This window comes from Periplaneta americana, chromosome 2, assembly GCF_040183065.1.
Source record: "Periplaneta americana isolate PAMFEO1 chromosome 2, P.americana_PAMFEO1_priV1, whole genome shotgun sequence".
NCBI lineage: Eukaryota > Metazoa > Arthropoda > Insecta > Blattodea > Blattidae > Periplaneta > Periplaneta americana.
Window position 1 is genome coordinate 128,782,763 of NC_091118.1, and position 27,760 is coordinate 128,810,522.

The 27,760-nt window shown below is 33.6% G+C and overlaps 1 protein-coding gene and 1 non-coding gene across 2 annotated transcripts; both read right to left on the minus strand.

The window, feature by feature from the left end:
* Positions 1-17,002: 17,002 nt before the first annotated feature.
* On the minus strand, positions 17,003-25,635 carry Vha14-1 (V-type proton ATPase subunit Vha14-1). Its single transcript, XM_069818431.1, has 5 exons — positions 25,472-25,635; positions 23,819-23,900; positions 21,210-21,292; positions 18,335-18,457; positions 17,003-17,394 (listed from the first exon to the last, which is right to left on the minus strand). Exons 1-5 carry the CDS (start codon positions 25,523-25,525, stop codon positions 17,365-17,367), a joined length of 372 nt encoding a protein of 123 aa, XP_069674532.1. The 5' UTR covers positions 25,526-25,635; the 3' UTR covers positions 17,003-17,364.
* Positions 25,636-27,465: 1,830 nt separating this feature from the next.
* On the minus strand, positions 27,466-27,537 carry TRNAY-GUA (transfer RNA tyrosine (anticodon GUA)). Its single transcript has one exon. It is a non-coding gene; the product is annotated as a tRNA-Tyr (tRNA).
* Between the last annotated feature and the right edge of the window lie 223 nt (positions 27,538-27,760).

Here is a 27,760-nt window from a genome sequence, read left to right on the forward strand (position 1 = left end):
TTGAACATTGAATATTTACGTAAATCACTTAGTGGCCCAGCTCAATTTTAATATTTTGCTTGTTATTTCATCATACCCAGAGGAGATTTATGACTTTAGATTTTTAATAATTGCAATTATTTCTTGTTTGTTTGTTGGAAATATTTGAATATTTGGGAATTTCGTCAGAATATATTGTGTTAAAGAGTCTGAACTGTTAGTAACATTATCTTGCGGGGATGTTGAGGTTATCAGTTATTGTAAGAAAATATTTGTTAAGTATATTTGCAATTTCATTTGGGTTTGACGTTTTTGTATTGTTAGGTATAAGGATATTTTATTTATTTATTTTTCTTTTAACCATTACAGATTGCCATTGACAAAGAGTACCATGATACAATAAATAGAGTAAATGCCTTAGTGATACATTGTTGTTAGAGTGAAAAAACAATTTGAAATAGATTGAAACACATAATAAACGAGGTAACGTCAAGAAGATACGAATTAAAGTCATGGTCCATATATATGATGCCTGAAAATAGCTATTGATCCTTTGAGTATTGCAATTGTTAGATTTCTTAAAATATCTTTATGCAGGCCAAAAGATTTACAGAAGTAGACTAGGAACCGGGTATGGTCCCGTGGGCTTCTACCATTAGTCCTGTAATGACAATGGATTCCAGATGGTATTTGTCCTTATAAAAACTGATGGAAGGTTCATATATATTCCTTTTTTCCTCGTCTACTACTTCTGGCTGATATTCATGGATTCGAATCTCACAGTAGGGTCTATGATGTAACCTTCAAGAGAGGGAGGTTTAAATGCAATTATGTCGATTCTTTGATTACTGCTCTCACTGGATATGCCGTGTACTTATTCATATGCTGAATAACTTTTGTTCCTTAAGGCAGTTGCTAGTATAGATCTTACTGTATGATGCCGTGTATTTCGTAGAAGTTCACCATGTGGACAGGCCCCCAGGACATGGGCAAAGGTTTCAACCTCCGTGTCGCAATGTTGACAGAGGTTACTGCCCGAAGACCTGCCAGGTACACTACGCACAGCTGACATGTTCGCATTCATCTTCATTGCTTCCCTTCCCTTGTTACTTTACCTTTTGATTGTCCACTTTCCTTTTTAAATATGTTCCAAGTTGTTTTGATTTTATTATCAGAGTTTTGTATATTTGTATTATAGTGTAATTCTTTAGCTTTTTGGATCACTTTGTGTAATATTTTTGAATAATTTTATAGTGTTTGTTTTAAGTTTGTAACATAATTTCTGCTCTGTATAATAATCTCTTGGATTTGCATGAGATTTTAATACCTTGTGTAATCCATCTATTGTTGCATATTGTTGCATTTTTATACTTTACAGGAAAACTGGATTAAAAAATATTCAGAAATGTTTTATGGAACTCGTTGAATTTACTGTTCATATCACTTTGACTATATACTGATTCCCATGTTTCCTTTTTAAGATTTATTTCAAATTTATTTAATGATTCTCTGTTTATATTTCTGAATCTCACTTTTGTTGGTTTTTTTGATGATGTGTTAATATTTATATTTAGGAGTTGAGCATCAAGATCCAAAAGACCATTAATTATTCGGGTTGTTTGAGATATATCTATTCTTTCTTTTCTGATAAATATGTTATCTATTGCAGTAAATGAATCCACTTGTATTCTGGTCGGAAAATTTACTGTGTAAATTAAAGTGAAAGAGGCTAGCAATGAATTTAGTTGATCTTTCCTATTGCTTTCTGTTAGATAATCGACATTGATGTCTCAGCAAATAATGCATTCATGTTTCAGTTTCTTAAGTATTCCAGTGTCTTTTCCAATAAATAAATAAAATTTTCGTAGTCTCCAGATGGTGCTCTATGTAGACATATTATAATGAAATTATATGTTTCATTTTCTAATTCAGTAGCACAAATTTCTAAATCCCTATCTTTGCAAAAATGTGGAAGATCAATATTTTTTAAATTAAAGTCAGATCTGAGAAATACACTCATGCCTCCATCCTCAAGAATTTGTCTACAATAACTAGCACCTAATTTATATCCTTCCAGTGAGAGAGACAATATTTCCTGTTGTTTCATATGGTGTTCCGTAATACATAGCACATTCGGATTTAAATATTCGGAATCTAAGGATGCAAGGAGCTCATCAGTCCTATTTCTTATACTTCTTATATTCTGTTGGAATACACTGAATGTTGATTGCATTACAATTTGTTGATTCTGTTTTATTATTATTATTATTATTATTATTATTATTATTATTATTATTATTATTGTCATTATTGTTATTTTGACTTTTTTATTTATTCTAAAAAAGGACAAGCCCCGTGACGGATTACAACAGGAATTTTATTGTCACACTTGCCATGGCCACACTGAAGACTGTCAGCAATGAGACGTGTTAACGAGTCCTTGCCTCGAGAATTCAATTGCAGTCCGTGATTAGTGTATTCCTCTCTTACAATGGAGGATGTGTCTATAATATTAATGTGAGCCATGTCCCTCTCCAACTGAGCCAAGTCAATCCGCAGATTTACACTCTTAACCCTCCTATTCATCCATGGCCTGTCATGCCTCTGGAAAAGGTTCACAAAACCCACATTGGTATGGCCATTCCTCTGTGCAATGTTGTGTATATCTCCATCAATTGAATAATTGAAGTTCCTGTCTAGGCTGTTTCCTGCACCCTCCACTATAATTACATGATCTTCTTTATCAAGTTCTTTAGCAAGTGCAGATAGATTCCCTACAACTTTGGACAGAGAAGTGTTGGGTTTGAAAAAGCTGGTAACAGCATATTTCTCACCCAGTGAAGCTTGGAGCTTGACTTATTCCTCTGCCATGGCTGCTACCTATCAAAAGTATCTTCCTCCTACACTTGGGCTCTGATACTGAGTTGGAAGGAGCATTGGATTCAGGTTCTAAAAAGTTCAGAACAGAGAATCTGTTGCTCAGTTCCACTTCAGCATTGGAGGTAGCAGTGGCAGTACTAGGGACACTGGTTTTACGCTTCAGATTAGAGACCACTTTAAACTCTGGTGATTTACTTCTAACTTTAGGCCTTGATAATGTATTTAACATAGAATGCAATAGAATGAACATTTTTCACTATATGAAACATTCTTTACTGGCTGATGTAGAAGTTTCATCAAGGGTACGCGAAATAACTACCATTACAAACTTGTTGAGTTTAAGGTAAATTTTTTGAAAGAATATCTACCCTGTTATAATTAACTTTATTATTATTACTCGTACATATTTATTTTATAATGCATGTTTTTTTTATTATGTTTGCCTGGGTTTGCTACTGCATACATATCTGAACTCTATTCATGATGATAAACTGTTTTTTGGAAAGCCCTATAAATACTCATTTAATCTTTAAATAAATATAAGCAGCGTGAATTCTAATCTAGAGTGGAACAGAACAGTGCACTGAAGTCTCTTTGAGTAAAAAATAAGATTCAGTTGATCACTGCCACTATACCAGTACTTGTAATTTTCCCACTCACATCATGTTGCATAATGTAACAAGGCAAGTGATTTCAATTCTTTAGAAATTAAATCAGAATTTATTTAACAGAAATTTTGCATGTTAAAGGACAATATAGAATGTTAATGTAAATATTACAGGTTATATCTCAAAAAAAAAAAAAAATGTCCACACACTTGGTTAGATTTTGTGGCACTAACATAAAATGTAAAATGTTTTGAGATTTGACAAATTAGAATTTCGTTACTGTTGTATGACTACAGAAATTAAAGTTGTATAAGGAAATGACTTTTAAATATACTGCAAAATTTCATAATGGTACTGGCCAAAGTAGTTGACTAAAGCAACTTATGCAGAAAGAACATGTATAAAAGCGACAATTTTCATGAATTCCAAAGTAACAAATACAGGCAGTTGCTTCATGGTAAAATCCCAAAACAAAAAACAAAGTGAATATTTTTTCAGTGACTATGTCCTCATATTGGGATAAAATTGCTGATTTTTAAAAGGGAACACAGTAGAGAGATGTAAATCGTATTTTAAACATGCTTGAAGTGAAAATATCAGTAAGAATAAAAAGTATTGGATAAAAAAACGCGGAGAAAGTATGCAGATATAGCAAAGAGGAACAATGTTCAGATTAAAAACTGACATGATTTATCTGCTGTCCATCTCCACATGATTATGTTTACACCCTAGATGAGTGCATAATATGCAGAACTTGACAAAAAATATATGTCTCAGCTCTTGTACTGAACTGAACATTAACCTTTTCCGCTCAAATGAGTCCATTTGGAATCACTAATATTTCTGTAATCTCTGACTGATATAATTTGCCTGATGATTCCATTTATTATCTTCAGAAGTAGTTTCGTTCTTTACTGATAGAGTGCAGCACCCGCCAGTTCCTTGGCCAGCTGTTATTAGGAAGAGGATTGCTTTTTTTTTTTTCTACATGGTCTTAGGTCAAAATACAAGATAGATACAAAGAAAAAAATTGTTTCACTCAAAAAAACAATTCTGGTCAGAAAGGGTTAAAAGACAAGACAGCAGACCTCATAAGCTATACTAGAATGTGAGATTCAAAATAGGCTAAAAGCTCACCCATACATCTGGTCTCTGAAATGATGAAGTTATGCTCTATGTGCATGCATGTATGAACAGAACAAGTCAAACCTAAGTTACCAGTATTCTTACCAAGCTACAAGGTTGCTTTCTGACAGGCAGCAAGTAGATTTTTCCTTATTAGTTGTTTGCACTAAGTTGGCGACACAATTCTTCTGACACTTCACAGTGTTAATCCCTGTTATTGAATTGTCTAAACTGGATTGAGAGAAACGTATTTTTAACATAATTAGATGCACAGTACAACAGTACATTTTCCTTGTTTAATATGTCTATTGAAGTCGTACGAGTTGTGTTTACGCAAGTTTTTGTGGTGATTTCCAGAGACTACACAACCATCGAATAATTTGTTGTTAAAAATGTTCCATCCTTTATAAGAAGAAATATCCAAGGCATGCTGTAACAGAACAAACACTTTAGAATATTTGGGGGAGGATGGAGTTGATCCCAAGAGAAAGTTACTATCACCTAGCACAAGAATAAATCTTTTGCAATGTTCTGTGGTAAGAAGTTCGAAATTTAAGTTCCTTCTCGAAAGGTGCCAGTGACTCAAAAATTGAATTCAGATGATCCAGTAGCATGCATATAGTTTTTTCGTTGGATATTAGGATCAATTCATGATGGAATCATTCATCCAGTGCTTCTTCTTTTCGGTAATGAAGTTTAGTTTCACATGGATGTCGATGTGAATGAACAGAATGTTCGCCATTAGGCTACTGAAAATTCACATTTTTCTCAAGAAGGTTCACTACATGATAAAAAAAAGATCTGAATATTATGTAGGATTAATGTGCAAAGAAGACTTAGGCTCATATTTTTTTTACAAAACATTTAATTCAGAGCATTATGCAAACATTTTGTGACTGTTTTCACAACGTTTCATAGAACAAGAAAATAATTATGAATTTTTTCAGCAAGATGGCACACTATCAGCACATTCAATGGAATTCTTTCATGAAATTTTTGATGACAGAGTAATAAGTACTGTAGTGAACTGTTGCCTACCAGTCTCCAGATTTGTCAGTGTGTGACGTATCTATGAGATACCCTCAGTCAAAAGTTAATAAAAATAAATAATATGACCGATACACAATATTAGTGAGAATGAGCTCCATTGAGTATTCCAGAACTTTTTACATCGCTGCAACATGTGTATAGAATGTAATGGGCGACATTTTGAACATCTGCTCTAAAGTTAGCAAACATTCTCTCCATTTACCTAAATAAATAATTCACTAGTTACGTGAGTGATGACTTACTATTCTGTAGTGCTGTGAAGTGGCAAGATAGTCATTTCCTTATACATGTGCAAAATAGGGATAAATCTTAGCTGTCATGGTTTTATTTTCATCAGTTTGAGATCATACTATGCCAATTGAAACCTTGTAGACCATTGTCTTCCGTCCACTTTAATTAGTTGGAGATGCTGCACATCTTGATTCTCTTCCATTTTTTGCATTCGTCATACAGTAAAATGTCTGCTTAAGATTCTTCTGTTCACAGAAAAAGTTGTTCTGCATCGTGAGTTTTTATTTTATTGTTAATGATATAATTTATTTTATTGAATGGGACGTTATTAGCTTTAATTCTAAATCAGAAATAACCCTGTAGCGGTTTGTATTACCAAACATAATCCTAATAGTGAACCAAAATGTCATCACGTTCTGATATTAGATGGTGTTGGTAAATCTCATGATTTCCTCTGTGTGAATTATGGTTACCATTACACATTAACAGACTGCAGTGCAACATTTCCTAGCATTCTGTCTTACACTCCAAATTGTTTTAAGATGCGTCCCATTTTGTGAAAGAGTTTATTTATAATTGTGATAATGTAGTGTGATTGAGGTTGTACTCTTAATACTTTGGTTAGCAATGACTGACTGCTGGTAGAACACTTTCATAATAATGGTAAATTATACAAAAAAACATATAAAATTAATAATTCATTTACTGTCAGATGATTTATAAAACATGGTTTCCTGACCTATCCACATCCTTGATACTTTTGTTATTAGTTTACATTGGTAAGTTTAACTTCTTATGGAATTTGTCTTAATGTACTCGAAATTTTATGCTGCTACTACTCTACAGATGAGGAAGCGAGACCTGATTGGTGAAAGAATGAGTTATCAGAAAGAGAGTTTGTTTCATGATGGTTAATATTATATGAATCTACCGACCTGGAAATTCATCTTCCCTCTCCATACCTTTTGGTGATATAGCCACAGCACATGATAAGGTCATGGGACAGGTCTTGCCTCCTCTACTATACCACCCTTATTACTCCCACTACGAGGAATGCACCAACAGAATTCTCCAGTCAAATTGCCATCAGCAATTGTATCTGAAAGCGAAGTAGTGAGCCACACATCTGATACATACTGTTTATTATTACTTGAACATATTATTATTGTTATTATTTTCTTTTCTTTTTTTTTTATACTAATGGTGGGTACTTGACTGTTTGTCACTCATCCATATGAAGCAAGTTGTATAGACCAGTTTATTGACAGTAATTGCCCAGGTGCACCATACAAGGCTGGTCTATGCTACACCCCGCAATGAGATGATGATGATTTGTTGAGATGCCACAGGGGAACTGGAGCTCTCAGAGAAAATCCCTGTTACCTTGACCATAGGTTTGCCCAGCACAAGTTATAAATTGGAATTATGCCGGGGATTGAACCTGAGCCCACAGGATTATAAATGTTGTACTGTACTATTAGACCACTGTGATGATTCTTAAACATATTATATTAAAGGTTTCTGCACTCACCATTTGGGAAGATATTGAAGTGTCTACCTTATACTCTCGGTCAAGCAGAAATCTGAATGCACAAATCACTTCTCTCAACATGTGAGGATTAGGTATTTGTATGCACTTCAACTGAGATTTTTCCGTACATAAATGCCACATGCATTAAAATCGGGAGACTTTGGGGACCATACACTCACTACTATTATTAATTTATCTTGAAAAACCTAAGACATATTGACACATTGAAATTTGTGTAGTATGTGCTGTGGTGTCGTAATTTTTCTTTTGTAAGTTCTTCAAAAATATATTTACAATTATTGCATAGCTCTCAGAATTTATTCTCTCTCTTCGAGAAGAGGAGAGTTAGCATGCTTTTGCCATTTTCAACAGGATTCTATGACAGCACATAAAGCCAACTTTTCTATGAATGAACTGCATAGGAATATTCAAGGATAGAATTTTCAGTAGGAATGTGTGATCTCTCAATCCCTCAACTTAACCTCTCGTGACTTTCACCTCTGGAGAACTCTGAGAGACAAAGTGTATAGAACAATCCACATACCCTGGAAGAACTGAAAAAAGCAGCTGGGAAAACATCACCTTCATTTCTCAACGGGAACTGCAAAAAGTGATGTGTCAGTGGGTACCAACACACTGTGGATTATCTGGTAATGAAGCTGCTGACCGTCTGAACTAAGAAGGGAAGTAATATCTTACAGCATCCCATGTCAACTTTATCATTTTCAGCAGTTAAAAGATTAATCAAGTGAAAATATCGAGGTATAATACTGTATCATACTACTTCCACGAAATTTCAAATAATAAAAGATGGGAGTGTCTCATTGTATATCAAAATATAATTCCTCAGTACTCAAGGAAAAGTGCAGTTGCATCTTTGCAATTACTAGGGTATGACTGTTTATCAGAACACTTGACAAAATTGGAATAATTTCTTCACCATTTTGTCAATTGTACAATCTTCAAGAAGAAATGAATTAGAATCATTTTCAGTAATGTCCAACCCTTTCCTCTAAACCCACTGTGTGCGAGAAATATTTAAGAAGAGAGAGTTAATGGCTTAATTGCCAAGATTAATTAACAATAACAATAGCTGCTGCTGCCGCCGCTTTGTAAACAAGTGTGACAAATGCTTGGAAAAGAAAGCAGATAGTTCCAGCATTTTCCTTTCTCATTTTTGGCGAGTAAATTATGTTTTAACTACTTATAGTTAGAAATATTTTGCATTAATAGTTTGTGGTGTGTCAAATTACCGATACTGCACTGCATAGCACTCACAGCATCTTTATGCATAATTGAAGCCTACAAGCAGCTTGGCTGAGAACCAGGTCACTACAAGCTATTCACCCAGTAGTATGGGCAATTATTTCCTTACTTGTCTGTCTGCTGTGGAGATTAACCGTGTTTGAAGGGAGGTACCTCCCTCTCCTTATTGGAGAAATGAAATGCAGGGGAAACAGCAGCATCCGCAAAAATCTGCCCCAAATAATATCCACCACAAATTTCATTTGGCTTCACTGAGATTTGAATACAAGTCCCCTGTTTGGTATACACTATAGTAGTATTTTGGCTGTGAACATAATCATAATTAACTTTGAATGATTATGCATTTAAAATATATTTCTTAGAATTCCAATATATTCGTGATTATCTTGTGTCTTTCCGCTTGTAGGTCGATATTACTGAGCCAATTTGATTTGCTCACTTCCATTAATGTGTCTGTATGTCTTTTACTAAGTTACTCACTTTAGATTCGTCCAGATTAATGTATTAATGGGCAAGCAATTCTTGTTCTACACTCGTAAACAAATGTACTACTTGTGTCAGTGACCGATTTTTTTTTTTGTGTGTGTGTGCGTGCGTGCGTGTGTTTTTTTTACTTTATTACATGATTCTTTATGCGTGAACCGAAAAATCTATCACTACATGTTATCTCTTTCTAAACGTCAAGCAGTAGTAAGACGTGCGTCATTAGTCTCTATGTTGCCAGATTTGTATTACAGTATTTAGTGTGCATTCAATATATAGGGGTCCCAGAAGAAATGTAAAATATTTCAGGATAATGTATTTGGCTTAAAATACATTGATTTAACTCTCTATAGCTATGTCCGAAGTCTAAAAGTGGGGATAAATTGACAGGAGAAATATTGGAACTCTTGCGGTTCTGTGTACTATACTTCATGTGCTATGTCAGATCTCTGCACACAGCATCACCTAGACACTGCAATGCTGTGTAAATTAAAACTTAACGATATCGGTACTGTACTGTATTATTGTTGTCCTGTATCTAAAACTATGGAAAAATGTAACTGCACTGCAGTACTCAGATACTCTCATACAGACTATAGTGATGAAATTCTATTTTAAGCATTCTTTATGTTTACTATATTTTGTTTCTGTGATTAGCCATCTAGTAAAAAGAAAAACAACCATATCCTTATCGCAGAACCTACCTGGGCTCTAGTGTGAAGGTCAGCAGTTACATGAACATGAATACACTTCTTCTGCAAATGTGATACAATTCATGGAATCCATAAGAAGAGTAACCTTAGTAATTAGTCTTGTGTAATTATTTTATTTTCTTACAGAGTTTGTGCTTAATGTGAAATAAATTTATTATAACAGCACCAAGATTCAACATTTTCAATAATGTATCATATCACATTGTCATGGAGGAAGAAATTTTCTCATGAAATTTCGGTCAGTATATGGGACCGGTGCCCACCCAGCATCGTGATGCACTTGGGGAGCTATGTCAGCGAAATCCAGTTACAAAAGCCAGCTACTAACCATATAATACCTCCATTCTGGTTGGATGATCGTACACCTCTGCCTCAGCATGTGGACGTAAGGCCAGTATACAGCTGGTTAATCATGGTCCTTCATGGGCTGTCGTGCCTCAGATTATTATTATTATCATCATCATCATCATCATCATCATCATCATCATCACCACCACCACAGTGTTTTAAAACGTAGAAATACGTGTGTAATGCCTCTCTCCATTTAAAAGTTCGCCTATTAATCTCTCTACAACCATTGGATTTCAGACATAAGTATATCAGGTTAAATCGATGTTAACACAAACTAGATTATCCTGAAATATTTAAAATTCCTCCTGGAACACCCTGTATATTGCTAGATGCAGCATACTTGACACAGGCTATGAAAGTATAGACGAGAATGAAATGTCAAGATAACTCCTGAACCGTCCAGTTCTGCCCCAATACTTCTACAATAGTGTCACAAACACGTGAACAAACATCGAGTTTTAACCTGTCTAGAGATCTACACAAACTTAACATCAGATTTATTTCTACCTTCCTTGCGACATCTCTTCTACATACACTATCACTGGAGAGCACAAGTCTCATTAAACTGAGACTTTATGATATTCTAAAACAGGCGAAGAAACCACACATGTATTTCGAAGTAGTTACTTTGTCAGCAGAAACTGGTCAGTCACTTGCCATAACACAGTGGACAATAATCCACTAACATAAAATTGTTTATTCTGTTTAAACAGAATGTTTAGTTGTATTGCAGTTTCCCCTTGATGCTAGAGAACATAGTGTATTCAATCTTAAATAGTTAATGTGGGCTTATAACAAAATCAATTTAATATTTATAATTTTGGACGCATATATTATACAGGATTAGTACAAAAGAAATAGACACTTTCAAGGTTTTATAAATATAAAGCTATTAAAGTTATCAGAGATCAATTTACACTGTTTTATAAAGTAATTCTTCAAGATTACTTTGAGAACTCTCAAATGTTCAATATGTGCTTGTGTCACATGGCACACATCAAGGATATAGTCTAGTTCATCCCAAACCCGGTGTAACATACCTGAATTGATACTAGCCACAGCAATCGTGATGCATTGTTTCAACTCATCTAAATCATTAGGGTAAATAAACATTATGCTTCATAAATCCCCAGTCCAGTGCTGTGGAAGTGTTTCGTCCAGATAATTTATAACACTCTGGTTCCAGTCGTCCTTTGGAAGATGGGAGTTCCCCCTTCCCTATGCAGTTGAGGCAATTCCTCAACCTAACAGCGCAAAATGCATGTCAATATCACAGCCATCTTAGCTATTATGCTTGCACCGGCACAACAATCAATGCAATAATACCAATAGTGTGTCTTGTGTGAACTGTCTACAGTTCACAGTTCTTCCATCTAACTGCGCAAAATGAATATCGATATCACACATAGTTTTTGTTTCATACAACACTGAAAATGTCTATTTCTTTTGTACTAACCCAGTATCAACAGTGCTGAAATAGATAATATTCAGAAACAGTGACGATAAATAATTACGACTCTAAGTCTGAAGCTAAGTTTAAAATAGCAACTGGAAATTTATATTGCAATATCTTATATATTTGTGCTTGACTTATGGGATATATGTATATGTGTAATCGATGTGCCAATTGTAAGCTGTCGGCATTTCGTAGATAACTGCTACCAGTATGTAAAATCTTGTGTCACTGTTTCACTGTGATACACTGCTTTCCCTTGTTATACAGTATATAGTATCGTGTTTTAGTAATTACTGAATATCATATTCAGTCTCAATAATTGAATTCTTGTAATAGTGGTCCATTTGAATTGGTCACCCTAGCTTATGTTTATATGTAATGTGATGTATTGAAGAGTAAGTTCTTTACAAATACGTCAGATGTCTTCGAAGGTTACAAAATCTTGTTTATTTATTACAAGTTGCTGTCTTTATATGTTCCCTAGTCTCAAAAGAAATACTATCAAAGAAATTAAATATTCTGTTGTATATATTTGTACAACATGTTGGTATTTCACTAAACAATAAAAAGAAAGTCCACCATTCCCCAAGGATTGCAGTTAGTTGGAAGTTCATATTACAAACAGTTATTCCAAAATAAGTATTAACTAGATCATTTTATAAACGTTTATTTATTTGTGTAATTATTTATATGACATGTTCAAATTCATTGTATTAATTTTGTAAAAGTGTATTTTTAAGAATTTTAATATGTATAGCTGTAAGAATTTTTATGCATGAATTTTATGAAGAAAAGTGCTAGTGGTCCATAGTGTTACGCACAAATGCAGTATATTTTCCATCTAACAATAAATAATCAATTGCATTAGATGTATCTCACATTTTATGTGGGACTCTTGATGTTAAAAATAGCTGCTATACATTTCTCACGAACGCTTAAGGATAAAATGAATTTTATTGTTTATATTATGTTACTAAAATCATTAGTATATTAAAAGTTGTAATGTAGAATTACATAAATATTATGTAATAACATTTCATTTAAATGGATGTTACTTTCTCTGTTTACTTATTATATTCTTTGTTCCAGAATACTTAAACTGAAAGATGAATGTTATTTCACGATTAGATAAGATTGATTGATCTATTGAAAACAGTGTTTAAGACAAACTTTATAAATCTGTTGTGTGAGATTATTGATATTTATACTGTGGTAGTTGCATCTGCATTGTTTGCAGAATATTTGTTAAGCAATTTCTTCTTCAATTTGTCTTCATAGCAGAGGTGGCGCCAGTAAGGATCTTCATTGAGCTACTGTCCACTCAAGGTTAACTCATTCCTCCTGCCCCATCCCCACTCAATCAATATGCACAGTGATAGGACAACTGTAACTTGTTTCAGAATACTTCAAACTCATTTTAATTCGCAACTTTTATATATATATTTTTTTTAAGGAATTTACAGATTTCCTTTATTGCAGCATATAAACTAACAGTATTCATATTTAATGTGCTAAATCATTCTTATATTTAGCCCCAATTTATTCCTGTTTCACATGTAGGTGGTGCGTAAAATGAAAATGAATTATATGGTAAACAAATCAATATAGTATTTTATATTAAAATCTGCCTTGACACTGTCAAATTTAGTGGTGTTGGACACAAGGAAGGAAGGCAGGCTGATTATCATGACTTGTGCACCCTCTCATGACTGCTTGATAGCTTTTCTCCACTTTAAAGTTACAATGTTAGTTACTTCGTACAGCTATACAATTTAAAGGAATTATTTTGAATCTTTCATTTTCTTAATTTAGTTTTATAATCAGTTTTATTTCTAACAGCATTGCTCTTTACCTATTTATTATAAAAATATTTTAGATTCCCTTACTAATACTGCCAATACTTAATATATTAACACTATAGTAAATGTTTTACCCTTTTATTTTATTATGATATTTCAAATTCTTGCCTTTATGAATGTTATTCTATTGCTATGATTGAAGTATGGCAGAATGTGTATTCTCAAATTTTTTTGTTCTAAATTATTACCATTCTCTCTCTGCCTCCCCCTCTTCATTTTTGAGTGAACTGTTCAGTGAAATATGTTGATTAGTTGCCATGAAATACGTAAGAATGCACATTTGTATTTGTTATTTAAGAAGAAATAGTCCACCACTGTGGAATAATAGCCCACCTGACTGTGAAATGAGCAGGCCTCGCTTCGAATCCTGGTTGGGACAAGTTACCTGGTTGAGGTTTTCTCCGGAGCTTTCCCTCAACCCATTAAGAGCAAATACTGGGTAACTTTCGGCGCTGGAACCTAGATTCATTTAGATGGCATTATCACCTTCATCTCACCCAGACGCTATATAACCAGAGCTGTTGATAAAGTGTCGTAAAATAACTGACTAAAAAAATTGTCTATAAAATTCCGTTTTGACTTCTTTTGATTCGGAATCATTAAATGAATAATTTCTTAACTATACTCGTTTATCATGAATGTTAATATTACTGAATTAGAACAAGAGTAGGTAATGGACATAATAGAGTATTCAAATTCATGCTATTTACAAGAGAATCATTTCCAAGTAAAATACAATTCTGAATTTTCATATTGGACTTTGATTCTCCTACTTTTAAGGAACTTGCGATGTCATAAAATTGTTAGAATTATTAAACGGATGTTATGAGACCTTAATATTTTTGAAGACATAAATATCAATGCATAAGAAAGCTAGTTATCAATTCTTCTAGCCAGTGTAAACATCAGCCCAAACTTGTAGGATTAATAGAAGAGCAAGAGAAGCAATGCAAAATTAGGAACCTATGTTTGGTGATTTTCCTATTGTGTGTTATAAGCTATAATAGTTATCATTCTGCATTTTCATATGCTTTGCATTTGATAGCTTTATTTGTCGATTTAATTTGATAGCATTTTCATATATAATACAGTAGTTTTATCACAGAACACTGTCTCCTCTGATAAGTCTGCATAAATGCACTAACATTTTACAGTATGTACTCAAATGACAGCCTTCAACCTGGATGAGGCATTCCTGGTGTGATGATGTCACAGGTAACTAGGATTATGTTCATATTTCCAAACGAAACATACAGCCTGGACTGGCAAGTGTTTTATAAAATTGTACTTGTTTTTCAATTCTTGTTTCGTTATATAAATTTCTTTTGTGTGACTTTTGTTTTAAAAATAAACACTGAATTCATTGCAGTCAGGTTTCTTTATTTAGTTAAAAAAATTATGCGTACAAAAGGAATTGCCTAACTACCGAGATTTCTAATCTCATATTGCTTTTCTGCCTCCTCTACATTTGTCTTGCACCATGCAATTCGAAATTATTATTGTGAATAAGCGGACTGCAGGAGAAATGACCATACATGAGGCATTACTACCTATGTAGAACGTAAAAACATTGACACAACTTGCGTATATTTCTAATACACGAATTTAAGACTATCTATTTTTCATAACTAAAGATTGCGAGAAAAAAAATCTGTCTCAGATTCGGGTAAATTGTTTGTTGAAAATGATGTATCAAATGAACTTCTGATATGCATAATACGAACTTGGACAGAGAAATTGTGCAACATTGACGTAGGCAATAATGGCCACAGGTGCACGTAATAACTTTACATTTGCCATCCTTCTATGATGCAATAATTTTATAATTTATTATGAATCTGTGTAGGTTAAATACTCATGTCTCTTCCTAATCATGTCTTTGAGCATAGCTTAAATCGTCGTTAATTTTTACCACTACTCATCTCTGACTCTAAAAGTGTCATCTCAGATACTTCGAGTAAACAGTTGTATTATTTCAGATAACGAATATGTAGAGATATGTATACGTGAAGTTTTTATTTTTAATTTTTGGTTCAATATTCCTTATCTTTATATTTTTAAATTAGATATGGGATTGTGTGTTAAAAGTAATTACTTTAAATATAACTAATAACATTGTTTTTCTTTGTTCAGAGCTTACAACAAGATTTTAAGTCTACATTATCATCACGTAATCTTTTGTAACATTTTTCTCAGTTTGAATCTTGCTGCTTTCACAGGTTTTTGAATACAGTGTTCTTGTCTTTGAAATTCAATTGATGAAATCATTTTGTTGATATTCTTCCATTAAAATTATTATAGTTAGTGTTGTTATAGTTATTTGTACATAAAACATAACTGCTCAAACTCGGTATGTAAAAGAAATATATTGTTGATTATGAACGCCATTCACAAAGTCTCAGAAATTATTAGTTGATGAATCCAGGGCAAAGAATGTACCAGATCAGGTTAACTCCGACTTTTTGTCCGTTACAAAGGTAGGCACAGTAAGCTCATTGCAGCTGGTGTTCTTATGCCTTACCCAAGACGTCTTTAGTTCGATTCTGTGATAGTGAAAGAAATTTGACTCTATACAGTAAAAAAAAAAGTATACTAGATCAAGTTTCAGTTTTATTCTTCACTGTACACTAATTTCAATGTGAAGTTGTAACTTTACTAACATAGCATAACGTAAGTAGTAATTCTCTCTTCTCCCCTCCCTATTTTGAAGTCTTACATCTTACATATTCTAAATATGTTATGAAAAATAATGTATTAACTCTCTGAAGCAAAAGACAGTGTAACAATAAGGGACCAACTGTTTTGCACTAAATAAGAGACGAAATAAATTTTTGAAAAAGGTTTCTTTTTCATATTTATCTAGTCGGAAAATCTGAAAACTACAACTACCAATGAAGATTTCCTCTCCTACCAATTATTTCGTAATACATCTGTAGTGTGTTTTATACAGTTTTTATCTGTATCTTTAGTTACTATGACATGTTATGCAAGTTAAAAAGTTTGACTACGACCAACTGTCTTGTTATATTCTTTAAAAAAAAGTATGCTAAATCTTTGTGATCATACAAAACTCTCATTGATGCCTTCTCTTCTTAAAAGAAAACTGTGAGACTTGAAACTCATTGCATGTTTAACTGTTTCACTGGAATGTCCCTCTCTCCAGTTTTGTCTGTTTAAATTTTATTTCAGTGTGTTCGTGAACTGATTGTAAGTTCTTAGTAATGTATGAAATTGTTACTGAAATAAGGATATTTAAAAGGAAGATATTACTTATTAATGTGTTAATATTGTAACTCAAATTTCACAAAGAATTCATATTGCAATAAAAAGATGTCCCTGCTTGAATACTTCACGGGTAAAATATGTTGACTGTGTACTAAATGTCATATGTTAACCATAAAGCATTGTTGTGTCTTATAAATTGATGTGTCCATATTTCATAAAGCCTTATTAAAAATTAAAATATGTAATGAGTGGAATATCACAATCTATTTTTCTCTGTTGTTGAACCAATTTATTTTTGTGGCTCTAGACTTATAACAAAAACAAAGTGTAAAGAATATTCAACAGTTTGTGTTCAATAAAAGTTGTTTTACAAATTCTTGGAATGATATTACATAGATTTACATCGAACCTAAAAGCTGTACTTCTCTATTTAAGAACAAAGTAAATATATACAAATAATTCCAACACCAAAAATATAAGATCTACTGTACATTATATTATAACCCACATACAGTCACCATTTACAAACAATTTACTGCCCGACATGAATACTGCATTCGTATTTCTATCTTTATAAATATTCAGACATCTCTGGAACTCTTTAAGTTTACTTAAAATCATCTGGGTTGAACATTCCCTGAAAATAAAAATGGTGAAATAAGTTATACTCCACTGAATTTATTAATATTTATGTTACTGTTTACTACTGTCTTATATCTACGGCCCTTTAATTTAACAATGATATAATGTGAAATATACATTTCATCCTACTGTAGGTTCTTGTAATCAAAAGTGTTTATATTGAAGTGTTTTCAATCATTTTTCAGAGTAGAACTTTCAACAACTTTAGAAATGTTAGAAATTGTTCATATTTCTATTTAAATGATTTTTTTTTTTCAAGAAAGAAATTTTTTATTTTAAAATTACCTAGCCTATATAATATTTATGTACGGTATATACACACAGATTTATTATAATAGCAAATTATGTGAAATTTCAATTTCAGAGGGAAAAAAACTGTTGCAGTGCTATCACAGTTATTTCATCAGAAAGCCTTACTTTCTTACAAATGGCCTTTAGGGAACCCCGAGGTTCATTGCCACCCTTACATAAGCCCGCCATCGGTCCCTATCTTGAGCAAGATTAATCCAGTTCCTACCATCATATCCCACCTCTCTCAAATCTATTTTAATATTATCCTCCCATCTACACCTCGGTCTCCCCAAAGGTCTTTTCTCCTCAGGTCTTCCAACTAACACTATATGTATTTCGAGATTCACCCATACATGCTACATGCTCTGCCCATCTCGAACATCTGAATTAAATATTCTTAATTATATTAGGTGAAGAATACAATGCGTGTAGTTCTGCATTGTGTAATTTCTCCATTTTCCTGTAACTTTATCACTCTTTGCCCCAAATATTTTCCTAAACACCTTATTTCATCAGAAAGCCAGTGAGATGATAATATTTTGGACAGACTGAATATAAAATAAGCATTCACTTTAAAATTGTGATCATTTTTTTTAGAGTGAGAGAATAGTAACTGTGATACCCCAGAATTATGTATTACTGACCCTAGCTCTACGCAGAATAGAATCCTTGCTGGCATCATAAGGATGATCTTTTGATGGAATCTCGAGGACTGATGGAACAGGTTGCGTGTGGCTGTCAATACAGTGGCGAATCATCTCAGCTACCTAAAATAACATTAAACACAGGTAAAAGATTTTCTTAAATTAAATAAATCAGACTAGTCTTTAATTATAAAACAGTATCAGTTACTTCTATAAGAGTGAAATATAAATTGTACTTAACTCCTGATTTTATACATCAATTACTAGGGCTAGCCAGAAATGGCGAGTGGATGGATAACAGTTCCTTCTCTACGACTATGTGTTCTCTCTTATTTTCTTTACTATTCGTCAATGGATGACGTTTTCCCTGTGATCTATTTCCTCAAAGTAATTTACAAAGAAGCTGTTGTAACAGGCATGCATCCTACAGCCTACATTATCTTGGCAAACCTGTATAGATGACACCTGTAATGGATCAATAGTCCATTGCATCTACCCATATGTCATGCAGAGAAATGGGAAAAGTAGCTGTGGTTGGATTCAAGCTGATAAAAGAAGACGACGTGGAGACAAAAGGTAAGAGAGTTATGCCACTATCCAGGCATCCAGCTGCCACTTCTGGTTAGTTCCGTAAAATGGGATGAATAGGAATTTTTTATTTTTTCATTCGTTACGAATGAACTATATACTCTTAGAGGAACTCTGGATTGAATAAATAATGCAGGCAACAGTAATGTCTAAATTTTGTATAAAAATATGCAATGTATCTAATAAAGCAAGTTAGGTATATTCCAAACAGTGAACTTAATCCATAAATTTAACATTACGATTTTTATTTTTGCATGATCATGTTTTTGTTGTATTTACAGCTATTGAAAGTTAGAATTCCCACACAGAAACTTGTTGCTAGGGAAACCATTCTTCATAGCATAAAACTATACTGAAGTAAACCCATTACAGTGCAGATTTACGAAGGCTTTGGAATAATATTGCTCAAAATTTTCGATGCAAAATACATTATATTTGCAATTTTTTAAATATGATCGTGCAAAACATGTTGTACAATACACGTCTGTGAAGTGCATTACAAAATCTCAGAAATTGAGAAACAAGCTCTGCTCGTTTTTCAAACTTTTCGTCTATTTTGTAAAGAGCACTTCCAACCTTGTATCGTAATATACTATTACACCATTTTTGTTTTAAGCACAAAAAAATTGAGAATTATATAAGGCTACTTTTTAAGCATGAATAAAAAGAACAGATAAAACAATAAAATTAAGAGTCTATTTCAATAAATCAATACTAAGTGCTGTTTTCATCTTGAAGCTTGAAATAAGGTACTGTTGCTATTTCAGTACAAATTCTAAAATTTCATTACAAATTAAAAAATATTCAACATTAATGTAAAATAAAATTTCTGAAATATGCCAAAACCATGGTCTTGATATGATACAAAGCAAGCCAAACTTAAATTACAAGGATTCTTACTATGTCACAAGGTTTTGTGCAGCAGATACTGTCTGTCCGAGAGGTTATGTCACAAGGTCGTCAAAATGGGAGAAATCACGTGCAATTACTTAATGGGGCATCTTTCTTTAAATTACGAGGTTCATCCAGGAAGTAAGTTCCAATGGGCGATAAAGAAAACAAAAACATTAATAAGTAAGAAATATTTATTGCACTATTTACAGAGATTCATTGGCTCCTCAACATAGTCACCACCATAATTGAGGCATTTATCATACCGGTACACCAACGTTTGTATAAGTGGCGAGAAACAAGTTCCATTCTCGATAAGAAGACTTTTATCCCAAGTGCACTCTAAAAGAGCAAATAGTTGAAGTTATGGATATGAGGATGAAGTTGAGCTCAAGAAAAAGTACATCGTCTAGCATAGGAACTGAACATGCAACGTTCTTGTAAGGGGTTTGAAATTTCGTAAGTTCCTTCCCTATCGAATCCAGATAATCCAATTGCGCACACAGGATTTTCTCATTGGATGTTAGAATGCCTTCTCCCCCCCCCCTCCCAACTGACTTAGTTTGGTTTCACCTGAACAGCTATGTGAATGCACAGAATACTCGGTATTAGGACCAATGCCTATTATTTTGAAGTTCCACCACATGATCATAAAGTGGGATTTTGGTGTGCAGTTAGTGCGTGAAAAATAGTTAGACCCATATTTCTTTATGAAACAAGTAGGCTAGTTTGGAGCATTATGTGATGAACATTTTGTGGTTGTTTTCACAACTTCTCATAGAGCAAGGAAAGAATTACGCATTTTTTCAGCAAGATGACGCAACAGCACACACATCGGTGCATTCAATGAAAGCCCTAAGTGACAATTTGAATGATAGAGTAATAAGTTGCTTAGTATACTATGGTCTGCCCAGTCTCCAGATTTGTCAGTATGTGACTTTTACCTCTGGAGGATCAAATAACACGGCTAATACGCAATAATTAATGAGAATGAGCTCCAGTGAGTGTCCCAGAACTTCATACAATGCTGCAAAATGTGTACAGAATGTAATGGAGGACATTTTGAGCAACTGTTCTGAAATTCAGATAAAATTTTCTTCATTTTCTTAAATAAATTATACACTAATTACATGAAAGACTACTTGTCAGACTATAGTGCCAAGACACAGCAGAAGTACCAATCCCTTAGTTCTGACTTGCTCTGTAAATGCTTATGAAATGAATTTCCCATATTTTCTCTTTGCTAAGTGTAACAGCAAATTAAATTAGAGTTTATTCATTACTTTGTGATTACGTATAATATTGGCAACAAATAAAAGATAAAATAGGCCTATTTCAGATTAGTAATGTTGAAGCAACTCCTTAAATATTGCTAAGTAATAAAATAGAGCAGTACATTTTGATTGATGAGAATGATGTCTATGTCATCTCTTCTTACAAATCGTTTGAAGCATTCTTCAATTTCACTCACACTGCTATCTAGAAAAAAAAAGGAAGTTATTGAAAGCATTATGCTAAACACTACAATATAGTTAAGACACCAAGAGACACTTCTGTTACAATGAGCATCACATACAAACTTTTCTTTTAACAGTCATTAGATGTGCTGAAAAAGTCTATTAACACAGATGGCCACTAAATTAAGATGAAAATCTGGAATGTGAAAATGCTGTTATTTTATCGTACAATTAACTGTAATATGAGCACTACTGGTATAATTAATTTTTAAGCCACCACAAATAAGGAAGACTGCCGAAACAGATATTGAACACCATGTAATTAGGAAAGGAGGAAGACCCAGATTCAGCTGGTTTAGAGAGGTGACAAATATTAGAGGAAAGAGGAATTCAAGAAGGGAAATGAGAAGGTAGAGAAGAATGGTGTCAGGTCACTGGAGGACATCAAAGAATGTTTTAAACTGGACTACTACCAAGACAAAGCGTGTGTATGCAGTAGAGAGAATTTTGAACACTTATGAATAAAAATTTCAATGTAAACTGTTCCACATTTCTTCTTAGTTTTGAGTAGAGGTGAATCTTATATAAATTGCCACATTATTGCAATGAGGAGATATTTATACGGACATTATCGAAAATTCAGGGAGAGGGGGGATACTGAGGTGGCCATTTCGACATGTTTTACTTACTATATGTACTCGTATAACAGGGTCACAGCAGTTGTCTAAGTTTTTTAGTTCCCCCATAACAAGGCAATTGTTACTAACTACAGAACTTTTATTTTCCATAACCTCGTGTACATATTATATCCAGCTATTTCAATGTTTTTCTTTTTTCTCTTGTGGAACTAATGTAGGACTTTTTGTTAATTTCTTTAATATGATTACACCATTTTAGTTATTTTGCAGATATCATTAATGGTAGTGGTATTATCTATTTTTTCCCTGTTTCATTCCAAACACCATCTTTTCTGAATAATTAAGCAGAAGCTCCTCAAAACATTCAATTCTACTGATTTTTTTTCCTGATCCCATCTCTTCCAGTTAGTTGTCAAACTTAAATAAGAGTACTTCTGATGACTCCACTGTATGTGTATTTTGATACTTCATGTAATATTCCCTCCCCCCTCACACTACTGAATATCATGCAATTCAAACATTTCTGCTAACTCTGATCCTTTCATTTATCTCCATCATGTTTAACATAGATGATGATTTTTTCATGAAGATATTTAAATTCATTGTAGAGACCAGTTTTCAGAATAAAGTTTTCTTCCTTTTTCTTGTATGCAAACAATACATTTTATTAAAACTGATGTCCAAGCTCCATACTTTACTTAAAGCTATTACTATTAGTCATCAACTCGTCACCAAAATTTAATATATAGTAAAAAGAAAAATATAATGCTACCCATATAAACGCCATGAAGGCCCTTGGGTAGCATAAAGTAGAGCTCCATGCTTTCATGACCTCGCCACTAGAATAAAGTGGTGTAGTTGGTACCACATCCCAAACGCGTTTTACCCCCAGGAAAGACCCAGCACTGAATTTGATAGGCTGAGTGAACCTTGGAGCTGTTGTGGAAGTTTTAGCAACGAGAAAATCTATCACCACCCAGGACCGAACCCAAGACTTTCCAGTTCGTAGCCAGTTGTTCTATCAACTGAACTACTTGGCCATCAACTAAAGGTACATCTTTACCTCTGTTATTTCTTTCTTCACATTAAATTAAGACTATAATTTATTGCCTTGTTCTGTAGTAAATCATTATCATTACCCACTGACAAAATTTGCGCATCTCAAAGAGTGCTTGTTTAACATTAAAACTGTTAATTTAGAAGAAAATATGACAATTTTTGGTTTAAGTGCACAATACCAGAGCAAGTGGTAGCCTAATTGCGTAGAAGGCACCAGCTGTTCACAAATATCACTTTTGAATACTCTTACATCTTGTAGACATTACTGTTAACACTGATACTCTTATCTATGTTTATTATGCATTATGTTGGTTTTTTATGGTTTAGGCATAGTATAGAAAGGTTATGGTGATGGTATTTTTGCTATAAGCCTCGGCTGTATCATATAATATGTAACGGGTATAGTCGTTAATTTTAAAATCGAATTTTTCTATGATCTTGTGGTCTAATGGTTATGATGAGAGACTATTAAGCAGAAGGTTCCTGGTGGTTTCAATATGGTAATATGGTAACTATTATAATTAATATATGTATGTGTTGATATAAAAGTGGAGTGAAGGTAGCAGAAAGCAGAAGGAAGGGGGAATAAGAGAAGAAAAGGGTAGATTAAAGATAAAAGAGAAGAGTTTTTAATTCCCAACCCCCTTACTTCCACAATCCGTAAAACACTTGAGTTAATGCATAACTGGCATATATGAAAATCTGTCAGCTCCGGTATTGTGCACTTGTTCCCGATTTTTTCTAAATATGTTACTTTTGAGAATATAATTTTTATCACATGATAATATATTGCTTGCATTAACAGGTTATGATACTACACTATCATAACATGTGCATAATTAAGAACTTACTCTTGTCAACTACCATAAAATTTGGATGCCTGTTTTTGTTTATCTCTCCAACACCTCCCAAAAGAAATCCCACGCATGTATCCTGAAATGAAAAACGTGGATATTAAAAATATATTCCTTAATATAAAACATGCAAATTGTTACTAATTTATTAGCATTAAATAAATATTCAAGAAATCATACATCTTTGTGCAGTATTGATTGTAAGTGAAGTCAAGTATCAAGTGAGAACTGAGCAAAAAAAAAAAAAAAAAACGGGATCGAACAGCAAATAAATTACTGCAAATGTACGGGTTGATTTTAGTTTATGTTATAAGGCTACACTGCATCATTTAACACTGTAAGAATAATATTAAGGGTAGCTTAAAGAGGAAAATCAAGATGCCCATAAAATAAAAATAAAGTCGCATCAGTTTAAGAACACGTGCTATGTTTATTTATAATAGTTAATTTAGTTCTGCAGATGTTCATATTAGCCTACTTATTCTAAACATGTATACTTTTTAGAGATATATGAAAAAAAAAAAAACATCCACAGCTGTGCTCTCAATCAAACATTAATGAACAAAAAAATTAACACATAAAATGGCAACATTAAAACCCTTTGGAACAATAATTTTTGCTAGATTATTTAACGACACTATATCACCTACCAGGTTATAATAAGCATCGATGAAATTGTTAATGGCGAGATGAGGCTGAAAATTCACCATGAATTACCTGGCATTCGCCTTACAGTTGAAAAAATCCCTAGCCAGGTAATCAGCCCAAATGGGAGTCAAAGCCACGTCCGAGCACAACCTCAGATCAGCAGGCAAACGCGCTACTATCTGACTACACCAGTAGTTAATATATTTTGGTAATGTTTTTGTACTGGCTGTACAATCAGATGTTTAATAGCACAAAGGAACTGCAAAATTCTGGAGCAAACTATAACCTAAACATACATTATACCAGTGTGCAAAATGTTTAAATTCTATATATTCAAAAGCGAAACTTCGGTATCTCCCCACACTACACTTGCTTACTTATGGCTTTTAAGGAACCCGGAGGTTCATTGTCGCACTCACATAAGCCCGCCATTGGTCCCTATACTGAGTAAGATTAATCCAGTCTCTACGGGAGAAAAAACGTACCTGTACTCAAATCAACTGAAACCTTTTCACATTTCTCGGCCTCACGTCGCTTAGCTATCCCATTAACTAAGCCACTATCCTTGTCCTATACCTCGGCTTGATGTCACTTGACTATTCCCCCCCCCCCATTTAACCCATAACGAAACGCAACTCAGATGTCAGTTCCGTATGTGGTGTGGGGGAGATAACGAAGATTGGCCTATTTACAATAAAATTACGAGGCGCAACAGACAGAATATGTGGGGCTTATTTAAGGGAAGCCTATTCCAAAAGGTAAACCGTTTACTCTGGTAAATAAATAGGTTATGGTTCATAAATTTGTCTACAATAAGAATGAAATGCTAAGTTTATTTTTGCTCAGAATTTTACAGCATTAAATATATCTTAACGTCCATTAGCAGTATTAGCATGATCACATTCATTACAATAAATATATAAATACTGTAATGCATGCTTGGTTAAACAAGAATCGCGTAACCCATATTCTCATATATAGTATTTGTTATATTATACCTACTTCATCACCAATAACTGAAACAAGTTTCCCCTTTATAGCCGAATGAAGAGCCATATCTTTGTAATTAAATTATTACTGTTCAGAAGTACTTAAATTTAAAACACTTCGCAGTTTAAAACCCAACTCGATTAATTTGAGTCAGCTGACTTTTGACATGCCCTACAGTGCGTTCTGAAATTAAATTATCTTGACCATCATCATATTGCAATATAGGAGGCCACGTAAGAGCGCGTTCAATTTCACGTAAATGCTATCAGATTTAGCGATGTATGTGTGGTCATTCTGGGTGACATTTGCGTGATACAGAATGTGATGTTTAAATTTAAGTGGATGTATGATAAAATGTGAAATTATTTCATTGTAAGATTGCAGGCGGCCAACAGATAACCATTTATAACTTTAAAAGTACTGGTAAGCATTAATAAAGTCAAAATCATATCCTATTACGAGTATAGGCATACTTGTTTTGTTTCGATCTCTGAAATGGATTTCGTATGTTTTGATTTAATATAGGTATTCATTATAACGTGCAACTTTAATTAAGAAAACTTAAAAGGTCGTTCTTAAATGACATCACCAAAATAATCAAAAGTGCCGTCAAGGAAATACTTTGTTTACCAACGGACATCCCAGATGCTATGTCATAGTCTACTGGAGAAAAGTCAGGGATTTGGGAGTGATAAAAGCTTTATGAGCAGCTATTTACAAAATATTAACATTTGTAATTGTCTGAATAAAATAATTAGTAACGACTATTTTCAATCAACAAGAAGCTTCTCCAATGAGATTAGTGAAAGTTTACAACACCTGGAGCTGAACACCGATAATCCCACCAATGTCAAGAAGCTAAGGAAAACTTTGCGAAAACAACAGTATGAGAAGTGGAAGCAGCTTCTCCACAAGAGTCAGGGAGTGTCTTCTTCCTCTGAATGGACTAAATGCAACTCTTGGATTTCTACCAAAAATCTCTTTCTTGCTCCCAGTGGACAAATTAAATAAGAATGAATACCAACTTAAATGGCTGTGAGAAGTGTCCCAGGCAGAAATCAGTTAAACCATTGCCGCGTGTGCATTAAGATTGAAACCCTATCACATGTGCTTGGCTTCTGTAGAACGAGAGAACTTCTTAGGATAAATCGCTACAATAGAGTTTAAGAAACTCAGTTGCCAACTGCTTCAGAGAGAGCAACACGTTTGAAGTGCATGAAGAGATTCATTGTATTTCAAATGAAAGTTCCACTAAGAGAGCAGACATAGTTGTGATCGACAGATAGAGAAATAAGGGATACATAATTGACACAATAGTAGGCTATGCTTTGAAAGAGGAGGCACTCAAGTACAAGATATAAATCTTTAGAAAAAACATCATTACGATCCTTGTTGTGCATACTTTTCGCACAAATACAACATCGAGAACTGGGAAACGATTGGGTTGCTTTTTGGTGCAAAAGGAACAATTACAAGATTTTCAGTTTATCTTTTCAACCGTTTCGGCCTACACAGTTCCCGTCTCCAGGACATCAGGCTACAAATCTTAAGAGACTCTAGCTATATATATGTTATACAATCATTTATATTCTTAAAAATTTAAATGTAATAACTTCTTGAAAGTGATAGTTGCCCACTCAAAATTAAATAACATAAACAGAACAAACACAGTTATTAAGCTTATACTAATGCATTAAAGTTATTAACATACATAAATTAAAATATTTTCTTTGGATTCATAAATATGCTGTACCTTCATGGTAACCCTTAGAAAGGGCAGCTATAACTTTTTATTATCTCTCTCTCTCACTCTTAGATATGTTTAAAGATAGAATCGCTTGATGATTCCCTAACAGGAGATTAAACAGTTCTTCAGTAATGGCGAGTGAAGAAAGACGTAAATTGTTGTGCCTGAGTATTTGTTCTTGTGGATATTAGAACCCTTTATATATATATTGATTTGTTTCAATTTACAATGAAAGAGTAATGGAACGGAGAAAAATTCTCTCCGGCGCCGGGATTTGAACCCGGGTTTTCAGCTCTACATGCTGATGCTTTATCCACTAAGCCACACCGGATACCCACCCCGGCACCGGACAGAATCGTCTCAGATTAAGTTCAAACTCTTGGGTTCCCTCTAGTGGCCGTCCTCTGCACTACGTCATCGATGTCTATGAACGTAGGACTGAAGTCCACACATGTGCTAAGGTGCACTCGTTATGAGTGACTAGTTGGCCGGGATCCGAAGGAATAAGTGCCGTCTTAAATCACGAAGTGATTTTCGCATATCATATATATTAT

Coding starts and splice junctions, on each gene's coding strand:
- Vha14-1 (XM_069818431.1), bottom strand. CDS start 25,525: ATGGCTCTTCATTCGGCTATAAAGGGGAAACTTGTTTCAGTTATTGGT. Junction 23,901..25,471: donor TTTCAGTTATTGGTGATGAA/GTAGGTATAATA, acceptor TTTTCATTTCAG/GATACATGCGTGGGATTTCT. Junction 17,395..18,334: donor CTATTCTGCGTAGAGCTAGG/GTCAGTAATACA, acceptor TTTTATTTTCAG/GGAATGTTCAACCCAGATGA.